The sequence below is a fragment of the Vitis riparia genome, chromosome 3 (genome assembly GCF_004353265.1).
Source record: "Vitis riparia cultivar Riparia Gloire de Montpellier isolate 1030 chromosome 3, EGFV_Vit.rip_1.0, whole genome shotgun sequence".
Taxonomy (NCBI): domain Eukaryota; kingdom Viridiplantae; phylum Streptophyta; class Magnoliopsida; order Vitales; family Vitaceae; genus Vitis; species Vitis riparia.
Window position 1 is genome coordinate 4,820,933 of NC_048433.1, and position 24,478 is coordinate 4,845,410.

Here is a 24,478-nt window from a genome sequence, read left to right on the forward strand (position 1 = left end):
TTTTTTGAAAATTTGAAAATTAATTGTAGTAGCCAATCAGCTGCTAGCAGAATAAGACGTAGTTGAATCCAGTAGACTCGACCGCAGGTGATAACTACCTGTTAATTTACTGGAGTGGTCAAAAACTCATGTGGATGCCACGTGGCAAGGGAGATCGTACAGGCTGCATCATCTCATCCACCATACACGAATCCACATTATCATATTTAAAAGAAAATTAAAAATTAGAAAAAGAAAAGAGAGAGAAAAAAAGGGAAAAAGGGAAATCTCATACATCATCTTTTTCTCAGCTTTTATTATTATTAATATTATTACACCACTCCCTCTCTCTCTTTCTATTTCTCTCTCTAAAATCTTGGATCTATTCCGACTCCCAAAGCTCAGCCTCGGCCGAGCGCCACCAGAGGAACGACCTCCGGTCACCACATCGCCATCGGACCAGGCTGTTCTGAATACATGTGATAAACGAAGCAATGTCATGAGTTTCTAGAAAGCGAGGAAATGGGAATCTGCGCCTCAAAGCCTCCGAAGCCGAATCCGTACGCCCCCGAGTCTTTGGAACCTTCTGCAACCCCTGGAGCAGTCAGCAAGGATGAGGCGGAGGGGCCGGGGAAGCGCTCGCCGTTCTTCCCCTTCTACAGTCCCAGTCCGGCGCACTACCTCTTTTCCAAGAAGTCTCCGGCGGTGCGGAGCGCCAGCCCCACGCCACGGCGGTTCTTCAAGAGGCCGTTTCCGCCGCCGTCTCCGGCGAAGCATATAAAGGCGGTGCTGGCCCGAAGGCAGGGAAAGAAGGCGGCCGCGATACCGGAGGGGGAGGGGGAGGAGGAAGAAGCTGCGGCGGGAGGTTTGGATAAGAGTTTCGGGTTCTCGAAGCAGTTCACCAGTAAGTATGAGGTTGGCGAAGAAGTGGGGAGAGGACATTTTGGGTATACTTGTTCTGCTAGGTTCAAGAAAGGTGAGCGCAAGGGTCAGCAAGTTGCTGTCAAAGTCATCCCTAAAGCCAAGGTTTGGTCTTTTCCTTTTTTTCCTTTGATTTTCTCTTTGTGTTGTTATTTGCTTTTCTGAAGATTCGCATATGCGAATGACACCAAATTTCAAAAGACACCAAATTTCAAACGATGATCACTGTGTGATTTATTAGGGTTCAATTGATTTAAGTTATTTGATATTTTTCCTTCAAATATACATGCATGTGTGTATGTATCTTTCTTTATTTTACTTGTCTATACATTTAACGTATGTGTATATATTCCACTTAGCTAGGAAGAGTGACGACAGAGGAGGAACTATCGCATGTTTACATATTTGGCGCCTTCAAATATTTTTACGGGAAGAATATTGTTTGTTCTTTCATTTTTGCGTGATACTGTAGGAGCTTTAGAGCTAAATAATTTTCTTGATTGGAAGTTTGTCTGTGAGACTTATCGGTTAAATTGTTTATTTTTGGGTCAATGGTAGGGCATGCTTCCAGTCTGCATACATTGAAAAACACCCCCAGCTACTCTCTTGATGCCTTTACCTTTGATTTGCATATTTTATGTTTAAATTGCATTTTGGTCTAACGGTACAATTATGAATCATCAATCTGTTTAATTGGAAATTGATGGAAGGGGTCAAGGACGTAATCAGAAAGAAAATTAACGATAAAAATGTATTGTCTTCACTTAATGACAAAACACTCTGTTGTTATATAAGTTTTGGCTGCTGTACTAAGGGATCAAAAGCAGATGGTTTATGGTCATGATTGAACCTGATCATTTGAAAAAAATTATTGTCCCAAACAGGGTTTGGATCATGGTCTACTAAGAAACTAAGTTCAGTGTACAATCACTCAAATGAGGCCCACTACTGGACCATGCTCACAGGTCATGGCCATCCTAGCCTGACTGAAGCTTGTGATGGGGGCCACATGACATGATTGGGAGTAGGTCCATGGTTTGGGTTATATCTCCCTCCTAGCTAGTGGACCCACTCAAAGGAAATGGTGATGGGCTAGCTGCACTATGATGTGCATCAACCAGATAGGAGCATTACCCCAAATGATTGGCACATTAAATTGACTATATGATTTATTTTACTCCTAATCTCAGATCAAATTGAAGGTGTTTAATCAATTATTTGAGTGTATGTATGATGGTCTATTCATAGAAAGGGGAGTATATCCAGCTAATGAAGATAAGGGGCTCAGAAACCTAAATCAAGGCCCAAGAAAGCCATTGTGCACCTATTTTCCCTTCATTAGAAAATGATTTTCTAGGATCATTTATTAACCAGTTGGAAGAGGAAAAACTTTTCAATGAGAGATGCTGTGCATGTGCCAAAAATTGTGGATGTAATCAAACACAAAGATGCTAGAATAGGACAAATTAATTTTGTTTCTCTCTCAAAGGTACATGCATGTTGTGGTGTTTGTGGTTTCCTTTTGTTTTTGCACCTGAGTTCTCTAAATGCAGTCAAAACCATGGAAAAGAGGTTCTAGAGCCATAGCAGACAGTAATGATGAAATATTGAATTTTTTCTCATAAATTTATATTCTTATAATCTCAAGTTAATTGACAAAGCCTTATATACAAATTACTTGGGATTTACTACAGATCATTCTTCATATAGCGTTAAATTGATGCTATCTTAGCTTTTCATAACTTTTTTATTTCTGATCAATGGTATGATTTTGATTGGTTCAAAACTTACTTGCTTGTCAAACCAGTATCTCAGTTCATCCCACTATAAACAGGGCCTAGTTGAAGATGCAACAACTATCAAATTGTTTTGCCATACTTGCTGCTAATTAACATCTACAAAGCAAAGTATGAATCGACCAATGTGAATGCAAATAATTAATGAGATATGTGAGAAAAATTATTTTGATATTGTAAAATAATCTCTTAGCTACCAAGAGATTTATGCTAAGATTTCCTTTAGAAGCTAAGCTAGAGATGTACTGTATGATTTCATTGCTGGCTTTAATTTGGCATACTTTTCTGCCATGACTACTTTAAAATATTTGCTAAATCTCAATGGTTGACATTGTGTGCTTACAAGATGTTAAGGCCCAGAAAATGTCAACTGAGTTGGTGAGGAGCTTAGGGGTGGGAAGATTCTTAGAGTGGGGAGCAGTGGAAGCTAGGGGAATGGCAGGGGATATAATTGTATTTTGAGATAATAGGGTGCTGGATTTGATTGAGATGGAGGTGGGAATCTTCTCTATTTCTTGACAGTTCAAATTTTGTAAGGACAAATTTTTTGGATGTTCACAAGAATGTATGGTTTCTTTTATAAGAGGAAAAGGAAGACTTGTGGGCAGAACTAGGGGACATAAGAGGCTTTGGAATGTCCCTTGTTGTGTGGGTGGAGACTTTTATTTGAAAAGATTCTTGGTAGAAAGGAAGAACCACATTGGGCCTTTGTTATCAATGAGGCATTCCTCGAAGATCATTGCGTAGTAGAGATCGAGGGACTGTTCATTGATTGGAAGTCCATTCATGTGGTGCGATGGATTGAATAATTATTATGCATCAAGGTTGGATTGTTTCTTAGTATCAGAAGACTAGGAAGATTGGGAAGATCATTTTAATGGTCTATATTAGAGTGTGTTGCCAAAGCCTATATTTGACTATAGGCCTTTTTGTTGGATGCAGGTGGAATGAGGAGAGGCAAAACCCTGTTTAGATTTTACAACATGTGGTTAAAAGTAGCTGGTTTTATAGAGCTTCTAAAGAAATGGTGGATGAATTATAACGGAAGAGGCTCTTTTTAGTCATATTTTGGCCAAGCTGAAAGCGTTGAAACAAGACCAAGATTTGGAACAAAGAAGTGTTTGGGAACGTCTTTGTTGGAAAAGTAAGTGCCTTAAATTAGATTGGTTTCTAGGACACTAATGAGAGGAAGGGGTCCTTTGTATTGATGAAGCTAAGGCTAGAAAGGTGGAATTGGATGAGTACAACAAGTAGGATAGATTGAAAGAAACTTGTCGAAGGCAAAAGTCCAAGGAGTTATGGTTGAAAGAGAACAATAAAAATACTAGCCTTTCTTCTAAGATGGCTAATGCTTGAAGGACAAAGAACCATATGGCCTGAGTTAAGGTGAATGATGTTTGGTTGATAGAGACTAGCAGAGGAGTCCTAAATGAACAAAGGGTTGTCTAATGCCTATCAAAACCTTTTTTTTTTCTTTTTTTTTTTGCATTAGGGGATTGATATTCTAGTGTAGATGACTTGTATTTTGCCTCATTGTGGGATGGTGATTTTAGGGAGTTTGGAGGCTCTTGTGGAAGTCTTCTTGGCTTTATCTAGTTTACATGGGGAGAAAGCCCTTGGTCTCGACAACTTTACTCTTGTCTTTCAGTAGCATTACTAGGACTTTGTGAAATACAAGGTTTTGGGTTTCTTCGGGGAGTTTTGTGGGCAAGGCCGCAAACCACTTTTGAAAGAAGCTTAAATGCCTCATTTATGGTTCTAATACCCAAAAAGGGGAAAAACGACTTGAAAGACTTTGACTCATCAGCTTGATGGGAGGTTTGTATAAGACCCTAACAAAGGTTTTGGCCGAGAAAGGTTGTGTCTCAATCATAACAATCTTTTGTAGAGGGAAGATAGATTTTGGATGTCATCCTTATTGCAAATGAGACTATGGGTTCACACTAAGGAGTTTGACTGGTGGTATTCTTTGTAGGCTTAACATTGAAAAGGCTTATGGTCATTTTAGTTAGGGTTTCTTTATTATTGTTATGGAAAGGATGAGCTTTGATGAAAAGTGGATAGGTCGGATAAAATGATGCATTTCCTTTTCTAGATTTTGAGTTCTTGTAAATGGAACTCTTGTTGGTTTCTTTCAAAGTTGAAGGGATGTGAGAGAGGGAGGTCCTTGTTTTGGCTATGAAAGCTTTTAGATGGGGAAAAATGTGTTTCCTTGTACACATTTTAAATTTCATGCACTATTAAATCAAAGACCTGAGATGGTGAAAGGTGTAACTATATCATTCAAAGGTGTAGTATTTGTGTGGTCAAAGGTACTCACAAAATCCTGATTATTTTTAGGTAAATATATTAAATTTGGATTTTGCAAAATTGGGCTCCTATTTTTTTTTTTTTTTTTCAAGTGTGGAAACACACTTTTCTCCTTTTAAATGTCTTCTGAAAAAGGCATGCAAGGGGAGTTTCATCTTAGGTTTCAAGGCAAGAGGGAAAGAGAGAGTGGAGGTATCCCATCTTCTACTAGCCAATGACCCTCATTCTTTGTGCTACTAGCCAAGAGCATTTGGCATACCTAAGTTGGACTCTAATGTGGTTTGAGACAATATTTGGGCTAAACATTAATTTACTAAAAAGCGAGTTAATCCTAATAGGAGGGTTAACAAATGTAGATGAGCTAGTTTGGTGCGGATCTGTAGGGTGGGGGTACTCCGCACCACATATTTGGGGCTCCCTTTAGGTGCCTTTTTAAAATCATCTTTAGTGTGAGATTTAGTGGAAGATAGGTTCCAATGAAGACTTGCAATGTGGTAAAGACTATATCTTTCAAGGGGGAAGGGGGGGACTCACTTAAGTTAAAAATACTTTATTAAATCTACTGATTTACCATGTGCCCTTGTTTGTTATCCCAAAAAGGGTAAGTTTGAGGCTTGGGAATATTCAAAGGGATTTCCTTTTGTGTGTGTGTGGTGGTGGGGAGTTAGAGAACAAATCCCATGTCGTAAATTGGAAATTATTTGCATGGAGAAAAAAAGTTCGGGTCTTGATATTAGGAATTTATAGGCTCAATGAGAAGTGTTGTGGAAAAGATTTAAATTAGGGCAATTAGAAGGGCGTTAATGTTTCTATGATATAAGGGATAATTATGGAGTGGGCTTGTGGAACACAATAAGAAAAGGATGGGATGCCATTAATAACAAATTTAGTTTCATACTGGGAGATGGAAGAAGGGTAAAGTTTTGGAAAGGTAGGTGGTATGGTTTAGGCGCATTGTGTAACTACTTCAAAAGATTCTTGGGTAGCAAATGTGTAGGAGCAATGGGATTGGTGTGCCCCTTTTGTAAGACAACTACATGACTAGGAGCTCAAAAGAATGGGGGATTTTCTTTTAAGGTTGCAAATGAAAATAGTAAGCAAGAGCGGCGAGGATATGGTGATATGGTTAGAAATGAAAAACAGAATGTTCCCAATAGAATATTAATACTCATTTTTGATACCAAGTAGATATGGTTTGGAACCTATGGATGCTAATGAAAGTGGGATTCTTTGCATGAGAAGCAACTTAGGGTAGGATCCTCATCATAGATTAAACTGAAAAAGATGGGTTGGACCTAGGTGAATAGATGTGTATTGTGTAAAGATAAGGAAGAATCAACAGATGGGGTGGCTTTTGATACTCTTGATAGGCATGAAGCAAAAAAAAATTGGAGAAATTGGAAGAGGTTTTTAATGCTTTTTTGGAGTTGACTGGGGACACAACCCCAAGTCTAGATGAGTTCTCAATGGCATTTCAACAATTTTGTTGGGATTTTCTAAAAAGAACAAAGGTAATGGGGTTCTTTCAAAGAGTTTTTTAATGAAGCAAGTTTAAGAAAAGTCTTAATGCTACTTTCTTGGTGTTAATCCCTAAGAAAGGGGACGTAAAGGATTTGAAGGACTTTAGGCCTATTAGCTCGGTGGGAAGTTTATATAAAAGTCTTGCTAAAGTGTTGGCAAGGAGATTAAATAAGGTGGTGGGAAAAGTGGTTTCCAAGTTTCAAAATGTTTTTTAGAGGGAAGACAAATTCTTGATGTGGTGCTAATAGTTGATGAGGCAGTAGAGTCTATGTTGAAAAGTTGGGGATGTTGTGTTTTGTGCAAACTATATATGGAGAAGGTGTTAGGCCACCTGTGCACTTCACCTACACTAGGCGTAAGAATAATTCTGGAATTGCAAGCAGTAGCTGACGTGGAAGGAATGATTGCAAATTCTGTTAGAAATGAGGTGTTTGGTATTTGGTTGAGATTTTCTGTTAGGACCAGAGGGGTGAAGGGAATAAAAGGTGAGGTGGGATTTGGGGGGAGGGGATGGAAAGAATGATATAGAATTGGGCTTGCCCATTTGGGAGAGAACTAAGCCTCTCGAAAGCTTGGATATTTCATTTCAGACATTAATAGAGAAATACCAGTTATTCCTCTACTTTTTCTCTGCGTTTTCTGGTTAATTTCTTGCCTTGTGTGTATCAAATTGGTATCAGAGCGGTAACGAACTTGAGAAAATGGCTAGTAAAAACATGGCTCAGCGTATGGATTCTATGGAGGAGGTAATTGCAGCAGTGCAAGAAGAATTTCGGCGTGAAGTGGGTACGCTAAAGGAGGAGATGCAGAATCTGAATCACAGATTCGAGCAATTCATCAAATTGCAAGAAGACGCTGTACGGGCGGGAGGAACTTCTTCTGGGGGAAATAGGGCAGACAGACCTTTTATGGGGGAGGTTCATGGGTCAGATGGCAGCTCTGGTTCCGCCGGATTTCGCCATGAATCCCGATTTCGGAAGCTCGAAATGCCTCCGTTTGTCGGAACGAATCCGGATGGATGGATTCTCAAGGCGGAGCGATATTTTGCATTTAATCGACTAACAAATGAAGAGAAACTTGAGGCTGCAATTATGGCTTTTGAAGGTGATGCACTGCTTTGGTATCAGTGGGAAAATAGGAAAAGATCCATCGTTCTTTGGGAAGAGATGAAGATGCTTCTCTTGAAGCAGTTTCGAACAACCTAGGCCGGCACTCTTCACGAGCAATGGTTAGCCCTGGTTCAAGACGGAAGTGTACAGGATTATCGCTGGAGATTCATCGAGTTGTCGGCGCCATTAGAGAACATTTCTGATGAAGTAGCTCTGGGTAATTTCATTAACGGGCTGAAGCCAGAAATCAGAGTGGAGGTTAGGATTCTGGAACCCAGCAATTTGGGCCGGGCCATGGACTTGGCCCAAAGGATTGAGGAAAAATTGTGGATCACTAAAGCCCATAAACCCTTTAGTGGGGTTACAAGAGTAGGAACAGGGACTTCACGGGGCAGTATTGTGCCCTCTGAAGCCTCCCGATCAATTTTTAGGGCAAATCATTCGGAAGCCAAGATCGCCGGGGAAGTGAGGAGACTTTCTGATTCGGAGCTACAAAAGAAACGAGAGAAGGGATTGTGCTTTCGGTGTGATGAAAAATGGGGACTCGGGCATCGCTGCAAGAAGAAAGAACTAAGTGTTCTTCTCATACATGACGCCGATGAAGAAGAATCGAGTCAGATTGACGTTACGGAAGAGGCAGTGGCTGATTTGGAGGCGGTTGAACTTAATCAAGTGGCGGAAGTTTCGCTCAGCTCTGTTGTGGGATTAACTACCCCAAAAACTATGAAATTAAAGGGAATGGTGGGTGAGCAGGAGGTGGTGGTCTTGATCGATCCAGGTGCAACCCATAATTTTATATCTTTAGATTTGGTTAAAAGAATACAGTTGCCTATTGATGACAGTGAGGAATATGGGGTTACTATGGGGACTGGAACTGCTGTCCGTGGGAGAGGATTATGCAGAGGGGTAGCTCTTCATCTACAGGGGATTGATGTTGTAGAAGAATTTTTACCACTAGGGTTGGGAAGTGCTGATGTGATTTTGGGAATCAAATGGCTTGAGACCTTGGGTATGACACATACCAACTGGAAAACTCAAGTAATGAAGTTTAGGCTGGGTAATGAATCGGTTACTCTACGTGGGGATCCTTCACTGGGGAAGACACTAGTGTCTCTAAAGGCTATGATGCGAACCATCAAGCATGAGGGCACTGGAATTTTAGTGGAGTTGAATCAGTTAGAAGGCTTGGGTGAAGAAAAGTCCGATGTGCCACCATTTCTACATCAGATTTTGGCAGAGTATGCAGAAGTTTTTGACATGCCCATGGGACTACCCCCTATTAGAGGACATGAACATTCCATTGTACTCAAAGACGACAACCAACCGATTAGTGTTCGTCCGTATCGCTATCCTCATGCCCAAAAAGACGAAATTGAAAGATTAATCAAGGAAATGCTTGCAGCTGGAATAATCCAAGTCAGTAACAGTCCCTTTTCAAGTCCAGTTCTGCTTGTTAAGAAGAAGGATGGGTCTTGGCGATTTTGTGTGGATTATAGGGCATTGAATAAGGTAACAGTACCAGATAAGTATCCAATTCCAGTAATAGATGAGTTACTAGATGAGTTACACGGTGCAAAATTTTTCTCTAAGTTAGACTTGAAGTTGGGTTATCATCAAATCAGAGTTAGTAGCCAAGATGTTCACAAAACAGCTTTTCGGACTCACGATGGGCATTACGAATTCCTCGTCATGCCCTTTGGGCTCATGAATGCCCCTGCTACTTTCCAATCCTTGATGAATGATGTCTTCCGGCCCTACCTTAGGAAGTTTGTCTTGGTATTTTTCGACGACATCCTGATTTATAGTCCTTCTGAAGAGTCCCACCAGCAGCACCTAAAACAAGCTCTAGAGATTCTGCAAGCTAACCGCCTCTTCGTCAACCAAAAAAAGTGTGAATTCGGGAAAACTGAGGTGGCTTACTTGGGCCATATCATTTCTGGACAGGGGGTAGCAGCAGATCCTAGCAAGATTCAGGCCATGCTCTCTTGGCCAACCCCACCACTTTGAAAGCTCTAAGGGGATTTTTGGGATTGACAGGGTATTATCGGAAGTTTGTGGCTGGGTATGCCCGCATTGCTTTGCCATTGACTGATCAATTAAAGAAGGATAAATTTGGGTGGAATTCGGAAGCCGCTGCAGCCTTTGAAACACTTAAGCAAGCCATGACCTCAACCCCTGTTTTAGCGTTGCCCGATTTCACCAAACCCTTTATCATAGAGACAGATGCCTCTGGATTTGGTTTGGGTGCTGTTCTTCTCCAGGACCAGCAGCCAGTGGCTTATTATAGCCAAGTTCTTGGTTCTCGAGCTCGCCTTAAGTCTATATATGAGAAGGAATTGATGGCCATTGTATTTGCTGTTTTGAGGTGGCGGCCATATCTACGTGGAAGACGGTTCATTGTGAGGACAGATCAGCTGAGTTTGAAGTACCTTTTGGAGCAGCGAATAGTTGGGGAAGAATACCAAAAGTGGGTTACTAAACTCATGGGGTATGACTTCGATATACAATACCGTAGTGGGACAAGCAATCGAGTAGCAGATGCTCTCTCCCGTGTATCTGATCAAGTAGAGTGTACTACCTTAGTAGTACCTCAGTGGCAGCATTGGGACACTTTACGGACAGAATTGGCAGAGGATGATTTTCTGAAGAAATTAAAGGACAACATCACTTCGGGCACTCAGTCTCATGTTGGGTTTACTGTGGAACAAGGGGTATTGCTTTACAAGAATCGTCTCGTTATTCCACGGACATCTAAGCTCATTTCTACTCTAATTGGAGAGTTTCATACCACTCTAGTTGGGGGCCATTCAGGGGAAACAAAAACTTATCACCGCCTTGCAGCTGAGTTATATTGGGTTGGTATGCGTAAGGACATAGCCAAGTTTGTTCGGGAATGCTTGGTTTGTCAGCAGCACAAGTATCTGGCCACCACACCTGCTGGGTTCCTGCAGCCCATTCCTCTTCCGGCGCAGGTTTGGGATGAGATCACACTTGATTTCATTGAAGGGCTACCTCGTTCGGAAGGTTTGGATGCAATCTTGGTAGTGGTGGATCGACTTAGTAAATATGCTCATTTTATCGGCTTAAGACACCCATTTACAGCCGTCTCGGTCGCTACCATTTTCACTCGTGAAATTGTGAGGCTTCATGGCATTCCTCAATCCATTATTTCTGATCGGGATAGAGTATTCTTAAGCAATTTCTAGAATGAGTTGTTTAAGTTGCAAGGGACTTCTCTTAAGCGTAGCACTGCCTATCATCCACAAACTGATGGCCAAACGGAGGTTGTTAATCGATGTCTAGAAACTTATTTGCGCTGTTTTGCTTCTGATAAGCCGCGTAGTTGGGCTCGATGGTTGGCTTGGGCTGAATATTGGTACAATACTTCATTTCACTCCTCCACTTGTTGTACCCCTTTCCGTGCTTTGTATGGTCGCGATCCACCACCTCTCATTCGTTATGAACGAGGCACTGCGTGGGTGTCTACTGTAGATCAGCTTTTGGATGATCGAGATGCTGTCTTGGATGATTTGCGCATGCATTTGTTACGGGCGCAATAGCGGATGAAGCTGCAAGCTGATACCAAGCGTCATCATGCAGAATTTCAAGATGGTGACTTAGTTTTTTTGAAGCTGAAACCATATCGGCAGCGTTCTCTTGCACAACGAAAGTTCGAAAAATTAGCTGCTCGATATTATGGTCCTTTCAAGGTTCTGCAGCGTATTGGCAAGGTGGCTTATAAGCTGGAGCTTCCCCCAACAGTAGCAATCCATCCTGTTTTCCATGTCTCTCAGTTGCGACCTGCACATGGAGTCTCCTCTTCTTCACCAGTTTTACCTCCACAATTAACTCCTGAACTTGAACTTGTTGTGGAGCCGGAATTATTGCTAGATGTTCGTCCGAAAGCTCAAGGCCAGCCGGGTGAAGTTGAAGTGCTGTTGAAATGGAAGTCTTTGCCAGAATATGAAGCCACTTGGGAAGATTTTCATTTGATTCACCAACAATTTCCTGCTTTCCACCTTGAGGACAAGGTGAAAGTTTGGGGGGGAGGTAATGTTAGGCCACCTGTGCACTTCACCTACACTAGGCGTAAGAATAATTCTGGAATTGCAAGCAGTAGCTGACGTGGAAGGAATGATTGCAAATTCTGTTAGAAATGAGATGTTTGGTATTTGGTTGAGATTTTCTGTTAGGACCAAAGGGGTGAAGGGAATAAAAGGTGAGGTGGGATTTGGGGGGAGGGGATGGAAAGAATGATATAGAATTGGGCTTGCCCATTTGGGAGAGAACTAAGCCTCTCGAAAGCTTGGATATTTCATTTCAGACATTAATAGAGAAATACCAGTTATTCCTCTACTTTTTCTCTGCGTTTTCTGGTTAATTTCTTGCCTTGTGTGTATCAGAAGGCTTATGACCATATCAATTGAAACTTCTTACAATTAATTTTTGAAAAGATGAAGTTTGGGCAAAAATGGATAAAAATGGATTAAATGGTACATTTTGATTGCAAAATTTTTAGTTATTGTTAATGGCACCCTTTATGGATTTTTTTAAAGCTCTAGGGGATTAAAATAGGGGGGATCCTCTTTCCCCCCTACTTATTTGTCATAGTAATGAAGGTCCATAGTTTTTTTTCTAAAGAGGGCAAAGAAAGGAGGCTACTTGTCAGGTTTTAGAGTGAGAGGAGGTATCTCATTTGTTGTTTGTAGATGACGCCCTTGTATTTTATAAGACTAATCAAGATCAAATGGTTCATTTATGTTGGTTGCTCATGTGGTTTGAAGTCATATTGGGTTTGAAAATTAACCTAGAAAAGAGCAAGCTGATTGTAGTTGGAAGGGTGGACAATGCAGAGTTGGCTATGAATTAGGGTGGAGGATAGGAGATCTTCCATATTTTTACTTTGGGCTTCCATTGGAAGCTTCTTTTAAATAGGTGGTCACCTAGGATAGAGTGGTAGAGCGATTTTGCAAAAAACTATTAGTATGGAAAAGACAATATATTTCTAAAGAGGAGAAGGCTTGTTTTGATATGGAGCACATTCTCTAGCTTACCCATCTATTTTATGCCATTGTTTCCTCTGTAATATTAGTTAGAATTTGGTTTGAGAAGACTTAAAGAGACTTCCTTTTGGGAGGAGGGGCATTAGAGAAAAGATTTCATTGAGGAAAGTGGTTAACTATTTTCACAAAGAAAAGAAAGGTGGGTTTAGGCATTCAAAGTCATCCTTTGCTTAATAAGACTTTCTTGGACAAGTGGAGTTGGCATTATACACCAAAAAGGGGAGCCTTATGGAGACAACTCATAAGTGGAAAATATGGAGAGGAAAAAGAAAGGGGGATTGGTCTTGTGTTGCAAGAGATGGGTATGGTGTTGGGTTATGAAAAGTTGTCAGGAAGGATTGTGATATCCTTTATGGTAAAATTTCTTTTTATGTATTTTTTTCCCATCATTATACACTTTAGCCTTATCAAAAGAGGCTTGGGTGGGACCTGATAGGGGAGAAGGGACAGTGGAACACATGTTTTTCTAGAAATCTAAATGTTTGGGAACAGGATAATATGGAGCAACTCTTCTCTAAACTGCTAGGTTAGGCTGAAAAGAGAGGAGGTGGGTTGGGCAACGTGGATGGGATTGAGGAATGATTGCTTCTTCATGAAGTCTCTTGATGCTGCTTGAGTGTGGGAATTCAATTACTTTTCTGATGAGGGTCATTTGGAACCCATGGGTTCCATCTAAAGTAAGCTTCTTTGCATGGGAAGCTTGTTAGGGGAAGGTTTTCTCTAGATCAACTTCAAAAAAGAGGGTGGACTCTAGTTAATAGATGTTTTTTTTGTAAAGTCGAAAATGAATCGATTGATCACATTTTATTGCATTGTGCCAAGACAAGGGTTCTTTGACAGTTGCTCTTCTTTTCGCTTGATGTTTCTTGGGTTTTGTCTGCCATAGTTAAAGAGACTTTTAGGTTGACATGACTCCCTTGTAGGAAAAAGATGAAGGAAGGTTTAGAGAGCTACCTTGTTATGCACTTTTGGACAGTTGGAAAGAGAGGAATCGAACGTCATTTGAAAACAAGGAGTAGTTGGTTCACATTCTTAACAGTATTTTCCTTAGTACCTTTTTTTGCCAGATAAAGTTGTATATAGATGAAGGCTCAAAGTCTTTAATAAATTTTGTTTATTGGTGGTTAGGCTTTTGCAGAGGAGGAGGAGGAGGAGGAGGAGGAGGGGGGTGGGGGGTGTTTTGTTTATCATTTAGCACTCTTTGTATACGTCTTGTGTACTTTGGTCCATTATTTTTTTGCGCTTGCTAATACAATATATTAATCTTATCACCTATCAAAAAGAATCAATAGGCCACCTTTTGCTTCATTGTACCAAAACAAGAATCTAGTGGGGGCTATTTTTCTCTTCGGTCATGTGAGATTGGGTGATGCCAACTCCAGTTAAAGGGTCCCTTTTAAGTTGGCAAGGATCCTTTATGGGGTAGAAAAGAAAGAAAGCATGGAAAGTCATTATCTTGTGTGTTTTTTTGGACTGTTTGGAAGGAGAAATAGTAGGTCTTTTAAAGACATGGAACAAACGGATCAAATGCTAAAACATTCTTTTTTTATGATTTCTTTTGAAGTGGGTAAGATTGGGCTTAAATGATGCAACAGCTGATTGGTTGGGTGTTGTGTAAGGGGAGTAAAGGGGAGGAGTTATTGCTTTTGTTATATTACTTCTCTCTTTGTGCTTTTGCCTTTTGGTGCCCTTTTTTGGTTGGTGCTGTTAATACATTTTTTGCTTGCTTATCAAGAAAAAAAAATGCTAAAATACTATAACGTTGTGCTGATGGGATTCTTAGAACTCCAATGCACACACAACACACACATGCTCATACGTATTCATGTGTATATATGTGCACATATGTCTGTGTATATATGTGCGTTTGTGTGTATTTATTTATGTGTGTGTATCTATATTTGGAATGACCCAAGTCAAAACCCTGTTTAAAACCTTGTGTTCTATTTTTTTTGTTGCATTTAAAAGATTAGCTCCAAGAAATATACTAATGCTATCAATGACATCGTGTGATGGAGCAATCAATAGTGTAATGCTCATTAATATTGACACAGAAGGGTTTCTTCTTATTGTAGTCTTAAATTGGAATTATTCTTGTTTGTGCATTTATTTATTGATTGTAAAAAAACATGAAATGCAATTTTTTTGTAAGATTATCCATTAGTACCATAGCTTTAAGGAGGATGTTGCCTCCACAATTGCAAATGGGAGAGTTTAATGAGAGGTTCCATCAAGGGAGGCCAATCAAACTTAAATGGGTTGATCTTTTGTCGGAGGAAAAAAAGTAGTTATGCTTTATGAAGCAATTTTTAGTAATTGAGAAGTGGCATGTTATTGGGATGCTGGTATGTGGCTTTATTTATTTCATCAGCTGGTTTTATGTGGATAGCTTCTAGAGACATTCTAGAGGAAATGTTTATGTCTTTTCAAAGTTGTGGGAGGGGACCTAGCGACTTATTTGCTATTTCTGTGGAATTATGCTTTGTTAGTTGACCTGTCAGTTTATTTTCTTGAGATATCTACCTGTAAGAAGACAGTAGGATCTTTACGATCATTGTAGAGTTTACAAGTTCTCTTGTCAGCATTATCTCACTGGGTTGGAGGATGATTACTTATGTCATTAGATCAAAGATATTATTGGTGCTTAGTGGGGGTTCCTCCACCTGTAGTGCTCCTCAAGATCAAATTTGATGGGTGCTAATCAGGTAATCTAGGTGAAATGAATATTGGAGGTTTACTTATGGATGATAGGGGATCCTTGTCTGGGTTTCCACTTAGCCTAGTGCTACTGATTTGGCCATAGATGATATCTTAGTCTTATTGGAACTTGGAAGGCCAGAAAGAGGCTGCAATAGTGGGAGTTTACAACCTCATTCTGGACGAGGGCTTGATTATCATCTTCCCCCTACTTCTTGGATTAAGAGAGCACTTGGAGGTGCAATTGCTGGATGCAGTGAATCATTGGTTTGTTCAGGGGCTGGATTGTTTCATTGTGTGGATGTCCAGGCTGGTCAATCAAGAAACTGATTGGTTGGCTAAGGGGGGAACCTCTTTCATGGGGTATATTGGACACTTACTTCCCATTAACTCTTTGGGTTTGCTTTGTATTTGGTGTGTGGAGTTTGGGGGGCCTTGTTGTTGGTTTCTCATTTTTTCTATGTTTGAAGTAACTCTTTTTCTTCATCCTATTTCCTTTTTATTGTGATATAATTTATTTTTTTCCTATAAAAAAGAGAGAACAAACTGGTCTATAATCTCAACTTATTTGAGGACATTGAGATGAAGAAGAGTTAATACTGGGAACCATAAATTTGAACACAAGGTGTGAAAACATGGACTTGATGTAAATCACCAGTGCCACTGCTGTGTCCAATCAAAGAAGCATAAGTTGAAGAGAGAAAAACAAAGGGAAAAAAAATCAAATACAAGAAAAAGGAAAATTTGTATCTTTATACCTTTTAGGTCATTGGACTCTTCTGTAAGTGAAACAAGTCCCTGAAAGATGGTTGGATGGATGTTGCCCTTGGACTTAGCTTTCAAGAACAGCTGTTTACTTATGATAAGAGATTTGTAAATAGGCCCTTTCATTTCTTGCATTTTGAATGAAGCAAGTATTTGCTATAACTTGAAATCCATTGCTTGCATTTTGTACTAAAATGCACATGATATGGATATTTAACAAATCAGTCATTTATTTGACAATGCCTTTTCAGACAAATATCTTTACCTTGCTTTGGGACACTGAAAAAAAAAAGAAAAGCTGTCTCTTGGAATCCACAAATTTTGTGATTGAACAAATTTGCCATCTGGATACCACACCCACTCCTGCACCTGACACTTATCCCTGAGTCCAGATCGCATAGAACATATCTTCATTTAGGAAGTTCTGGTTGGGGCTCATTAATATGAAATTTGGTTGTGATGGTTGGAATGGTTGTTTAAATTTAAAGAATTCCAAGCATTCATGAGGAGGCTGACATGGAACTAGTCAGTAGTTAGATATTATGACTTGATTCTGTTAAATGTAAGAGAAAGGCTGAAAAGGATATTTGCAGTGTTGTTGGAATATTATACTCTACATTAAGAGTTGATCGACTGATTTTTGTAGAAATTAGTTCTATAAAGTTGAAGGATTATAGTCATAGTTGGAATCTGGAAATTCAATCATGAGAATGCATGTCACCTCTGTATGATGTGATATATTATTAATAGGAGAATTTTATTTTGAAAATTTTTTGGGCTAACAATTGCTCTTTGGTCTGAAACCAATGATTTTCTATATACTAATTTCTATAATTCATAGATATATGATTATATTGAATAGTTAAAAGGTTCTTCTTTCTCCTTTTGAGATTGCTATCCTTACACTTATTATCTCATAGTAATATATTCTTTGTTCCCAGATGACAACAGCCATTGCAATCGAGGATGTGAGAAGGGAGGTGAAAATATTGCGAGCCTTGACAGGACATAAGAATCTAGTACAATTCTATGATGCATTTGAAGACCATGATAACGTCTATATAGTAATGGAGTAAGCTCAGGGACACAGTGCTATTTAAGATCATAGTTAATTAGAGTGAATTGCATATTTTCTGTTCGATGTAAAATAATATATGCTATATAGCTATTAGCAATTTTCTTGTTTTGGTCTAATGACATTGTTCCTTGGTTAAGGCATATACTCATGGAGTTTCTGTTAGTCTGTTTTTAATGTAAAATCATTAAGAGGATTGTTTGCTTCTTATAATATATTTCATTGTATGGAAGTTGATCAGTTATTATGCATATTTCAGGTTATGCGAAGGAGGCGAGCTCCTGGATAGAATACTTTCAAGGTGATTCTTTTTGTGGTAGCTATATGGACGATCTTAACATTGTTCTTTGAGGCTCTTGAGGTGCATTATTGTAGCCCCTAACTAGATATTTTATTGCCTTTAGGGGTGGGAAATACTCAGAAGATGATGCGAGGGCTGTCATGGTGCAAATATTGAATGTTGTTTCATTTTTCCATCTCCAGGGTGTGGTACACAGAGATCTTAAACCAGAGGTGGAACATATTCCCTTATTTTTCTTTCCCTATTCAGATCATATAGTACCTGCTGGGAAGTTATATTTGTTAAAAATTAATGTAGGGAATGCAATATGATTAGAGTTCTACCTATTTAGAGTTACTTGAATTGGAATCATTAACTGTACTCGATCATCCAAATTCCAAAGTGATGAGACTTGTTCATCACCGTTTGTTTCTATTTCCTTTCTATTTGAATGGTTGATGTCATGTTTAACTTCCCTGAGTGGCATCAATTTCCTTGTCTACAGTTGTTTGGTATCTGGTAGGTTTTCATGACTGCGTGGTTAATATATGGCAGTAATCTATCAATGGCTCAGTCATCTCTCTTCTAACTGATTGGTTACAACTGGGGTGTCAAAGGGAGGATTTGAGATTGTGGACTGTAGTGTAGGATAAAAAGTGACCAGATGACTACTTGAATTGACAAGAAAGAATTGGTAAGGAAATTGAACCACATGTTGGACTCATTTAGTTTGATCACTGTGACAGATGTTCCTGACAGTTTCATTGGGACTGAGCCACTCAGGAAATATCTTCAGTTTGGCTAAATTTATTTAAACTCCGGAAGTTGAGAAGTTTTGTTTTGTTTTTTTGTTTTTATCAGAAACAAACATATTTATTGATATGAATTTAAAAATAAAAATAAAGAATGAGGAATCCTCCCCAAACCCAAAATACTTAGCTTATAAAAATAGGAGGTTTGGATTTGCACTCATAGAATGTGGGAACACATCATGAAAGTCTAAAGTTGCTGTTTTCTGAATAGCTGGTTCTTTCAGGTGTCTGAATAAATAGAAAAGGAACCTGATGCACACAATATAAAGCAAAATTTATATATATATATATTTACTCATTCTCTATGCGTATATATTCACTCATTCTCTAGCTTCTCACATATGCATTAATTTCTTGTTCTATTTGCTCTTGCAATTCTGTTTCAGCAATTTCATTTTAGCTATCCTTGTGTTAACATGAGCTGCCCCTTGACAACCTGTCTTTTTTAAAATTTCCCTTTATCTTGATATGTGCTGTATGATCATGCATTACTTTGGAAGCACTTCTCCACCTCATGTCTTTGCAAATCCCTTACTAGTTCCTCAAGCATAGGATGACCTTGGGTATCTGGCCATTTGTTTTCACTTTGCACTCCTAGTTTTACTAAGGTTACTGTCCATCTGTTCTATCATAGCCATGCTGCTCTTAAAATCTTTAGATTCTACTGTATCCTTCTTGAATTCTAATTTAGAATTAACCCTGACTCTTGTTACATCAACTATTTTGCATTTTTGATAGGTTAAATTCCTTGACATTAATGTGCAATGAATGTCTATTATCGTAGCTATATGTAGCCACATTGAGGTTCAAATTTCTATCCTTGAGATTATTGTATTAGGCACATATGGAACATGTCAAATACTGGTGCAGTGCACTGACTTACGTCTCTATCCTTGTTATGTAGATCTAAGGTATAATACATAAATGAATTTCAACCGTTGCTGGAACCAAATTTCCTGTTTGAGTGCTCTGCTCTGACTTGTCCTTTTATTAATTTATTTTTTATTTTTTATGTGTCACATATTTAGTTACTTAAAATTGTAGGATTTTCATGGTTTGGAAATCTGCATAAAACTGCAATTATCCAAAAATAAAGAAAAACGCATGGATTGTGTATACTACTGTCTATTATATAATCATGTCTACTTTTTTATTTGAATTTGTATTGTATTATGGTCTCAAAATATCTCTCACCTCAAATGATATTGTCCAATGGCATAATTTGAAAATAATTTATCTTTACCTAGTACATAATGGATAATCGGGTTTGGCTAAGACATTGCTATTTCTTTATATTTCTTTTTTCTTTGTTATCTAATGCAATCATTTTCTGGACCAGAATTTTTTGTTTACTTCTAAGGATGAGAACTCTGAGTTGAAAGCTATTGACTTTGGCTTATCAGATTTTGTCAAACCAGGTTTGTCCTTCCATCCTGAATAATATGACTATAGCAATTTCTTTTCTCTTTGTCTTGGGAGTGTAGATCAGGGTTTTAATGCTTTGTCAATTTGCAGATGAAAGGCTTAATGACATAGTGGGAAGTGCATACTACGTGTCCCCTGAAGTTTTGCATAGATCTTACAGTACAGAGGCTGATGTATGGAGTATAGGCGTGATAGCATATATTCTTTTGTGTGGTAGTCGTCCATTTTGGGCCCGAACTGAGTCGGGAATCTTTAGGGCAGTGTTAAAAGCTGATCCAAGTTTTGATGAAGTACCATGGCCTTCCTTATCTTCAGAGGCAAAGGACTTTGTCAAGTGCCTACTAAATAAAGACCCTCGGAAACGAATCACTGCTGCTCAGGCTCTAAGTGAGTGCTAAATTTTCTCTCAAAAATGTTAGCTTCTAATATCATCTTCCCGAGTATCTAGCAGTAGCTCTTTTTGTGCAGGTCATCCTTGGATTCGAGGTTACAATGGTGTGAAAGTCCCTCTTGATATTCTAATATTCAAACTCATGAAAGCCTATATGCGGTCATCATCTTTGCGTAAGGCTGCTTTAAGGGTGTGTACAGATTATATTGACAAAGGCAAATATTCTTATGTTCCTTAACTATGCAAGTGTTAGTATGAAGTGCTTAATCCTTTATGCATTAGCTATGCTGTTTTTATTGACTTTATTTGTAATTATGAAAATATGAGAAGTGAAATTCCAGAGAGTTTCATAATCAACAAAATGTCCACTTAGTCAATTGTTTCACTTCACTTTTACAGAAGATACTCAACTTTGTGTTTCGAGTTGAAATAGGTGTGACACTCATGGAATCAGGGGCTAAGTCATATGTTTCTTTATTGGGTACTTCTCCATTTTGAAGAATCATATGTATAGTATTAGAAAAGTTCTCTCTCTCTCTCCCCATTTTCTCTTTGTAGAAGAGACATTGGCTCAAACCCAGCTGTTTGATGGTCCCTTTTTTTTAATCTTTTTTCTAAAGTGGCTCCTGCCCTTGGGCTCAGACATGTTTGTTTTAGTTCAATTTGTTGACATTTTGCACCATAACCATGTGATGCGTGTTCTATCCTTGCTTACCCACTAAAAGAAAAGAAGGGAATATGATTGTGGAGTGTTATAGAGGAATGTGAGAAATAAATAAACTCTTTTTAGAAGCTCTCCTTGATCTAGTAAATTTTGTTTACAGAACAATATTTCTCCATGCTTGTGTCAGTAGAATTATCAAAGAAATTGGTGTGCCCTCCCGAAATTGATTGGGTGTAATCTACCAGGAGAGATGGCTTCGTAGATGGAATAGTAGAATATTCTTTTGGGTAAAGAAAGAATATGGAGCATCAACCTTGTTTGGTTTTTCTTCTTCAGGCTGCAACTTTATCTAGAGAAAGAAAAATTCTAATGGAATGGATAACTGGTTTCCTAGTGTATCTCAGAAATTTAGCTCTTCTTTTTAATCTTCAAGTCTCCATCTGAGGATATATAAATGGGCATTTTCTAAATGATATGATACTACATTACCTCTTCATCACACTTACATCAATTCATCAATCCAGTTTGGGGCTTCTGGTTTTTGTTCTTGGGTGTTGAGATTGAGAGATATCAACAGGTACCAAAACAAACTGGATGCATTGTTTGGTGGAAGTTTAAACTTCACTTCAGGGTTAGAAATTGTGCCTACCATTTGTAAAGCATGTCTGAGTTGAGTTTGTGTTCTTTCTTAAGCTAGCTAAGTTAGTGTTATTGTTTTTTATGTAAGTTTAACTTCTGAGACCATTGCCTTAGCTGAGGAATAATATTTTCTTATATTTGAAGTTTCAAACTTTTGTTACTTCATTCTAACAAACCTTTTACTGTTTCATTCATGTGTCTCTTTGGCAGGCATTGTCGAAGACGCTGACTGTGGATGAACTCTTTTATTTGAAAGAACAGTTTGCACACTTGGAGCCAAACAAAAATGGGACCATTACCTTAGAGAATATTAGGACGGTTGGTTTTTTTCTTTTATCTTTTCAAAGTAGCTGGATTGGATAGTGGAAGTTGTCTCTTATCCATGTTATTCTATGCAGGCCCTGATGAAAAATGCAACAGATGCAATGAAGGAGTCTCGCATCCCTGATTTTCTTGCGTCGGTAATAGCTCGACTACTGTTCATGTCTGTGACTGTTTCTTTATTTTATTTATTATAGCTTAGTAGGATCTCCATTCTATGACAGCTAAATGCACTTCAATATAGAAGGATGGATTTCGAAGAATTCTGTGCAGCTGCATTAAGTGTCCATCAGCTGGAGGCACTCGATCGTTGGGAACAACATGCACGTTGTGCATATGAACTCTTTGACAAGGATGGAAATAGGGCTATTATGATTGAGGAACTTGCTTCGGTATGTTTGAAAATTTTCAAATTTGAAGAAAATTGATGGCCTGTGTCACTGAAAGTTGTATTGTGTTCTCTAAAATTACATCAAAGCCTCAACTAACATAGATTGATTAGGTTATTGATAGAATGCAGGACTTCTGTAGTTTATGCTGTTATCATATTTGACCACATGATGGCTGGGTTATGCGTTCACCAGTTCACAGGTTGACTCAATTTGGACAAATATATAGTCCTATTGACATGTATTGAAATTTGATGAAATTTCACTAACTTGGACATTTCCAGTGAGAGATAAAAAAATATCATATAGGATCTAGAATCATGGAATTTTATGATCTGCATCAGGAGTTCAAAATCATTGTGCTGCACTACCTTTGGTGCTAGCCTGCTAGGATACTAATGTCCCATAATGCTGGATGAAGTGAAGAGATGAGAGTATCATTCCATGGCACATGGTATGTATGGACTGTGTGGTTAATGTCCGGCTTGGGTTGTTACTGTAGGATTGGAGCCACCTTTTCAGTGCTCTCTCTCTCTCTCTCTATGTGACTATCTCCAAATGCACTCATGCATTGGGCATGTGACTATCTACAATCACAGAAGCTGGTTGTCATTCACTTAGAAAAACAAGAATGTGTCAGTCTTTTAAGTACTTATTTTTTTTAACAGAGCTTTGAATAACCAACATCCTTGCCAATCTCGAGTTCATGTTTTAGGGAGACTGTAAGTTTGGATATACTGGACATCTTTGTTTTGGCTAGTTCTGAGACAGAGGCTTGTGGTTTTACTTTCTTCTCTCGCCTTGCCCTCCTGGCCTATTTTTGATGCGTGTATGTATTGTTAATGAAATGGAATTGCAAAATTGGAAAGACATGCCTTTGACTCCATTTCATCCTCCTTTCTTTCCCTGGGTTTTCATTTGCTTTTTAAAACTCTGAAATCAAATCCTGTGGGCTGCAACTTATATTACACATGGTAGGAAATTTAATAAGAACCAGAGCTGGTTGTATATGGTCCTAAGAAGTGACCTGCTTGGATGATTCTAATGAGTTTGACGACAGCTCATCAACATTCAATAATAGACTGAACTTACTAATTTGCTTCTTTTTTTTTTCTTTTTTTTTTTTTTTGTCGTCCTCTTTGGCTCACATAAAATTGTGAAGTTCATAACCGTGTTTGCTGTGTATGCACCAAAATCTTCCTTCTCCTGTTGGATGCTGTGGTACTAAGTGATTGTTAGAGATTTGAATTTTGTAGATTGCTGAAACTAATGGGATTGAATTTAAATTTCTTTTAAATATGATTTCAGGAACTTGGCCTTGGCCCTTCTGTTCCAGTTCATGCTGTTCTACATGACTGGATAAGGCACACAGATGGGAAACTAAGCTTCCTTGGATTTGTCAAATTGTTGCATGGTGTCTCCAGCAGAGCTCTTGCAAAGGCACAGTAAACACTGAAACCCCGTTTGAGAACTCAAAGAGGGATCAATTTTTCCATGCAATGTTGCAACCAAAAGGGTCAAGTATGTTGCACACACTTTGTACACTACTTGGCATGGAGCTTGAGCCTTCCACTCTGAAGCTAATCAATCTGGGTGGAGTTTGCACCATCCAGAATCTGCAGGCCGCTGTCCTTCGTCCATTCCAGAGCCATGAAAGTTAGCTCTGGAATTACTCGGTGTAAAGTTGTAGCCTGTATGGGTGATAGTATTTTCTTAATAACTCTGGTATTTGATGATATATAGATGTTCCATTTATCCGGGCTCATCAGATGTGTACTTTCAACATTCTTTCTTTTGTCTTAATAGCAGAACAGTTGTTCCTTTGGTCATTTGATTTTTGTGTGGAAGATGGTAGTGAACTCTACTCCAAATTGCCATGCTGAGGTTGGTGGGAACCATGCTGCTACTCGTGTTGGATAGTAATAGTTTTCTAGACTGGTTTAGAGGAGGAAAAGGCCAAAATTAGAAGTTTTGTTATGATGAAATTATTGTTTTTTTCTCTTTTTTGGCAAGCTGAACATACTGAGTTAATACAAGGGTTATGTCCAATGTACAAGGGTGAGAGGCATTTGCTTTGTGTACCGTTTTGAAGAACAAATCTATGACTCTGGATCTTCTTTTGTAGAATTGCATGATAGAGGCATGGAGCAATTACCAGTCATATTTACAACTATCAGATTCTGACTTTGTGGGGTTTTCATTTTTTGATTTAATATTTCTTTAATTGACCTTTTGTAGGAGAGTAAATTTTTGTGGATGAAAGGACTAATCCAATGACTCCCATTGCTTTTTTCTATTCCTTTATATATTAAAAGGATATT

The 24,478-nt window shown here is 38.7% G+C and overlaps 1 protein-coding gene across 1 annotated transcript; it reads left to right on the forward strand.

The window, feature by feature from the left end:
- Positions 1 to 316: 316 nt before the first annotated feature.
- On the forward strand, positions 317 to 24,327 carry LOC117910826 (CDPK-related kinase 5-like). Its single transcript, XM_034824997.1, has 11 exons — positions 317 to 1,005; positions 17,103 to 17,233; positions 17,496 to 17,537; positions 17,641 to 17,749; positions 19,668 to 19,746; positions 19,844 to 20,140; positions 20,222 to 20,334; positions 21,658 to 21,765; positions 21,846 to 21,908; positions 21,993 to 22,160; positions 23,466 to 24,327. Exons 1-11 carry the CDS (start codon positions 502 to 504, stop codon positions 23,604 to 23,606), a joined length of 1,755 nt encoding a protein of 584 aa, XP_034680888.1. The 5' UTR covers positions 317 to 501; the 3' UTR covers positions 23,607 to 24,327.
- The last annotated feature ends 151 nt before the right edge of the window (positions 24,328 to 24,478 follow it).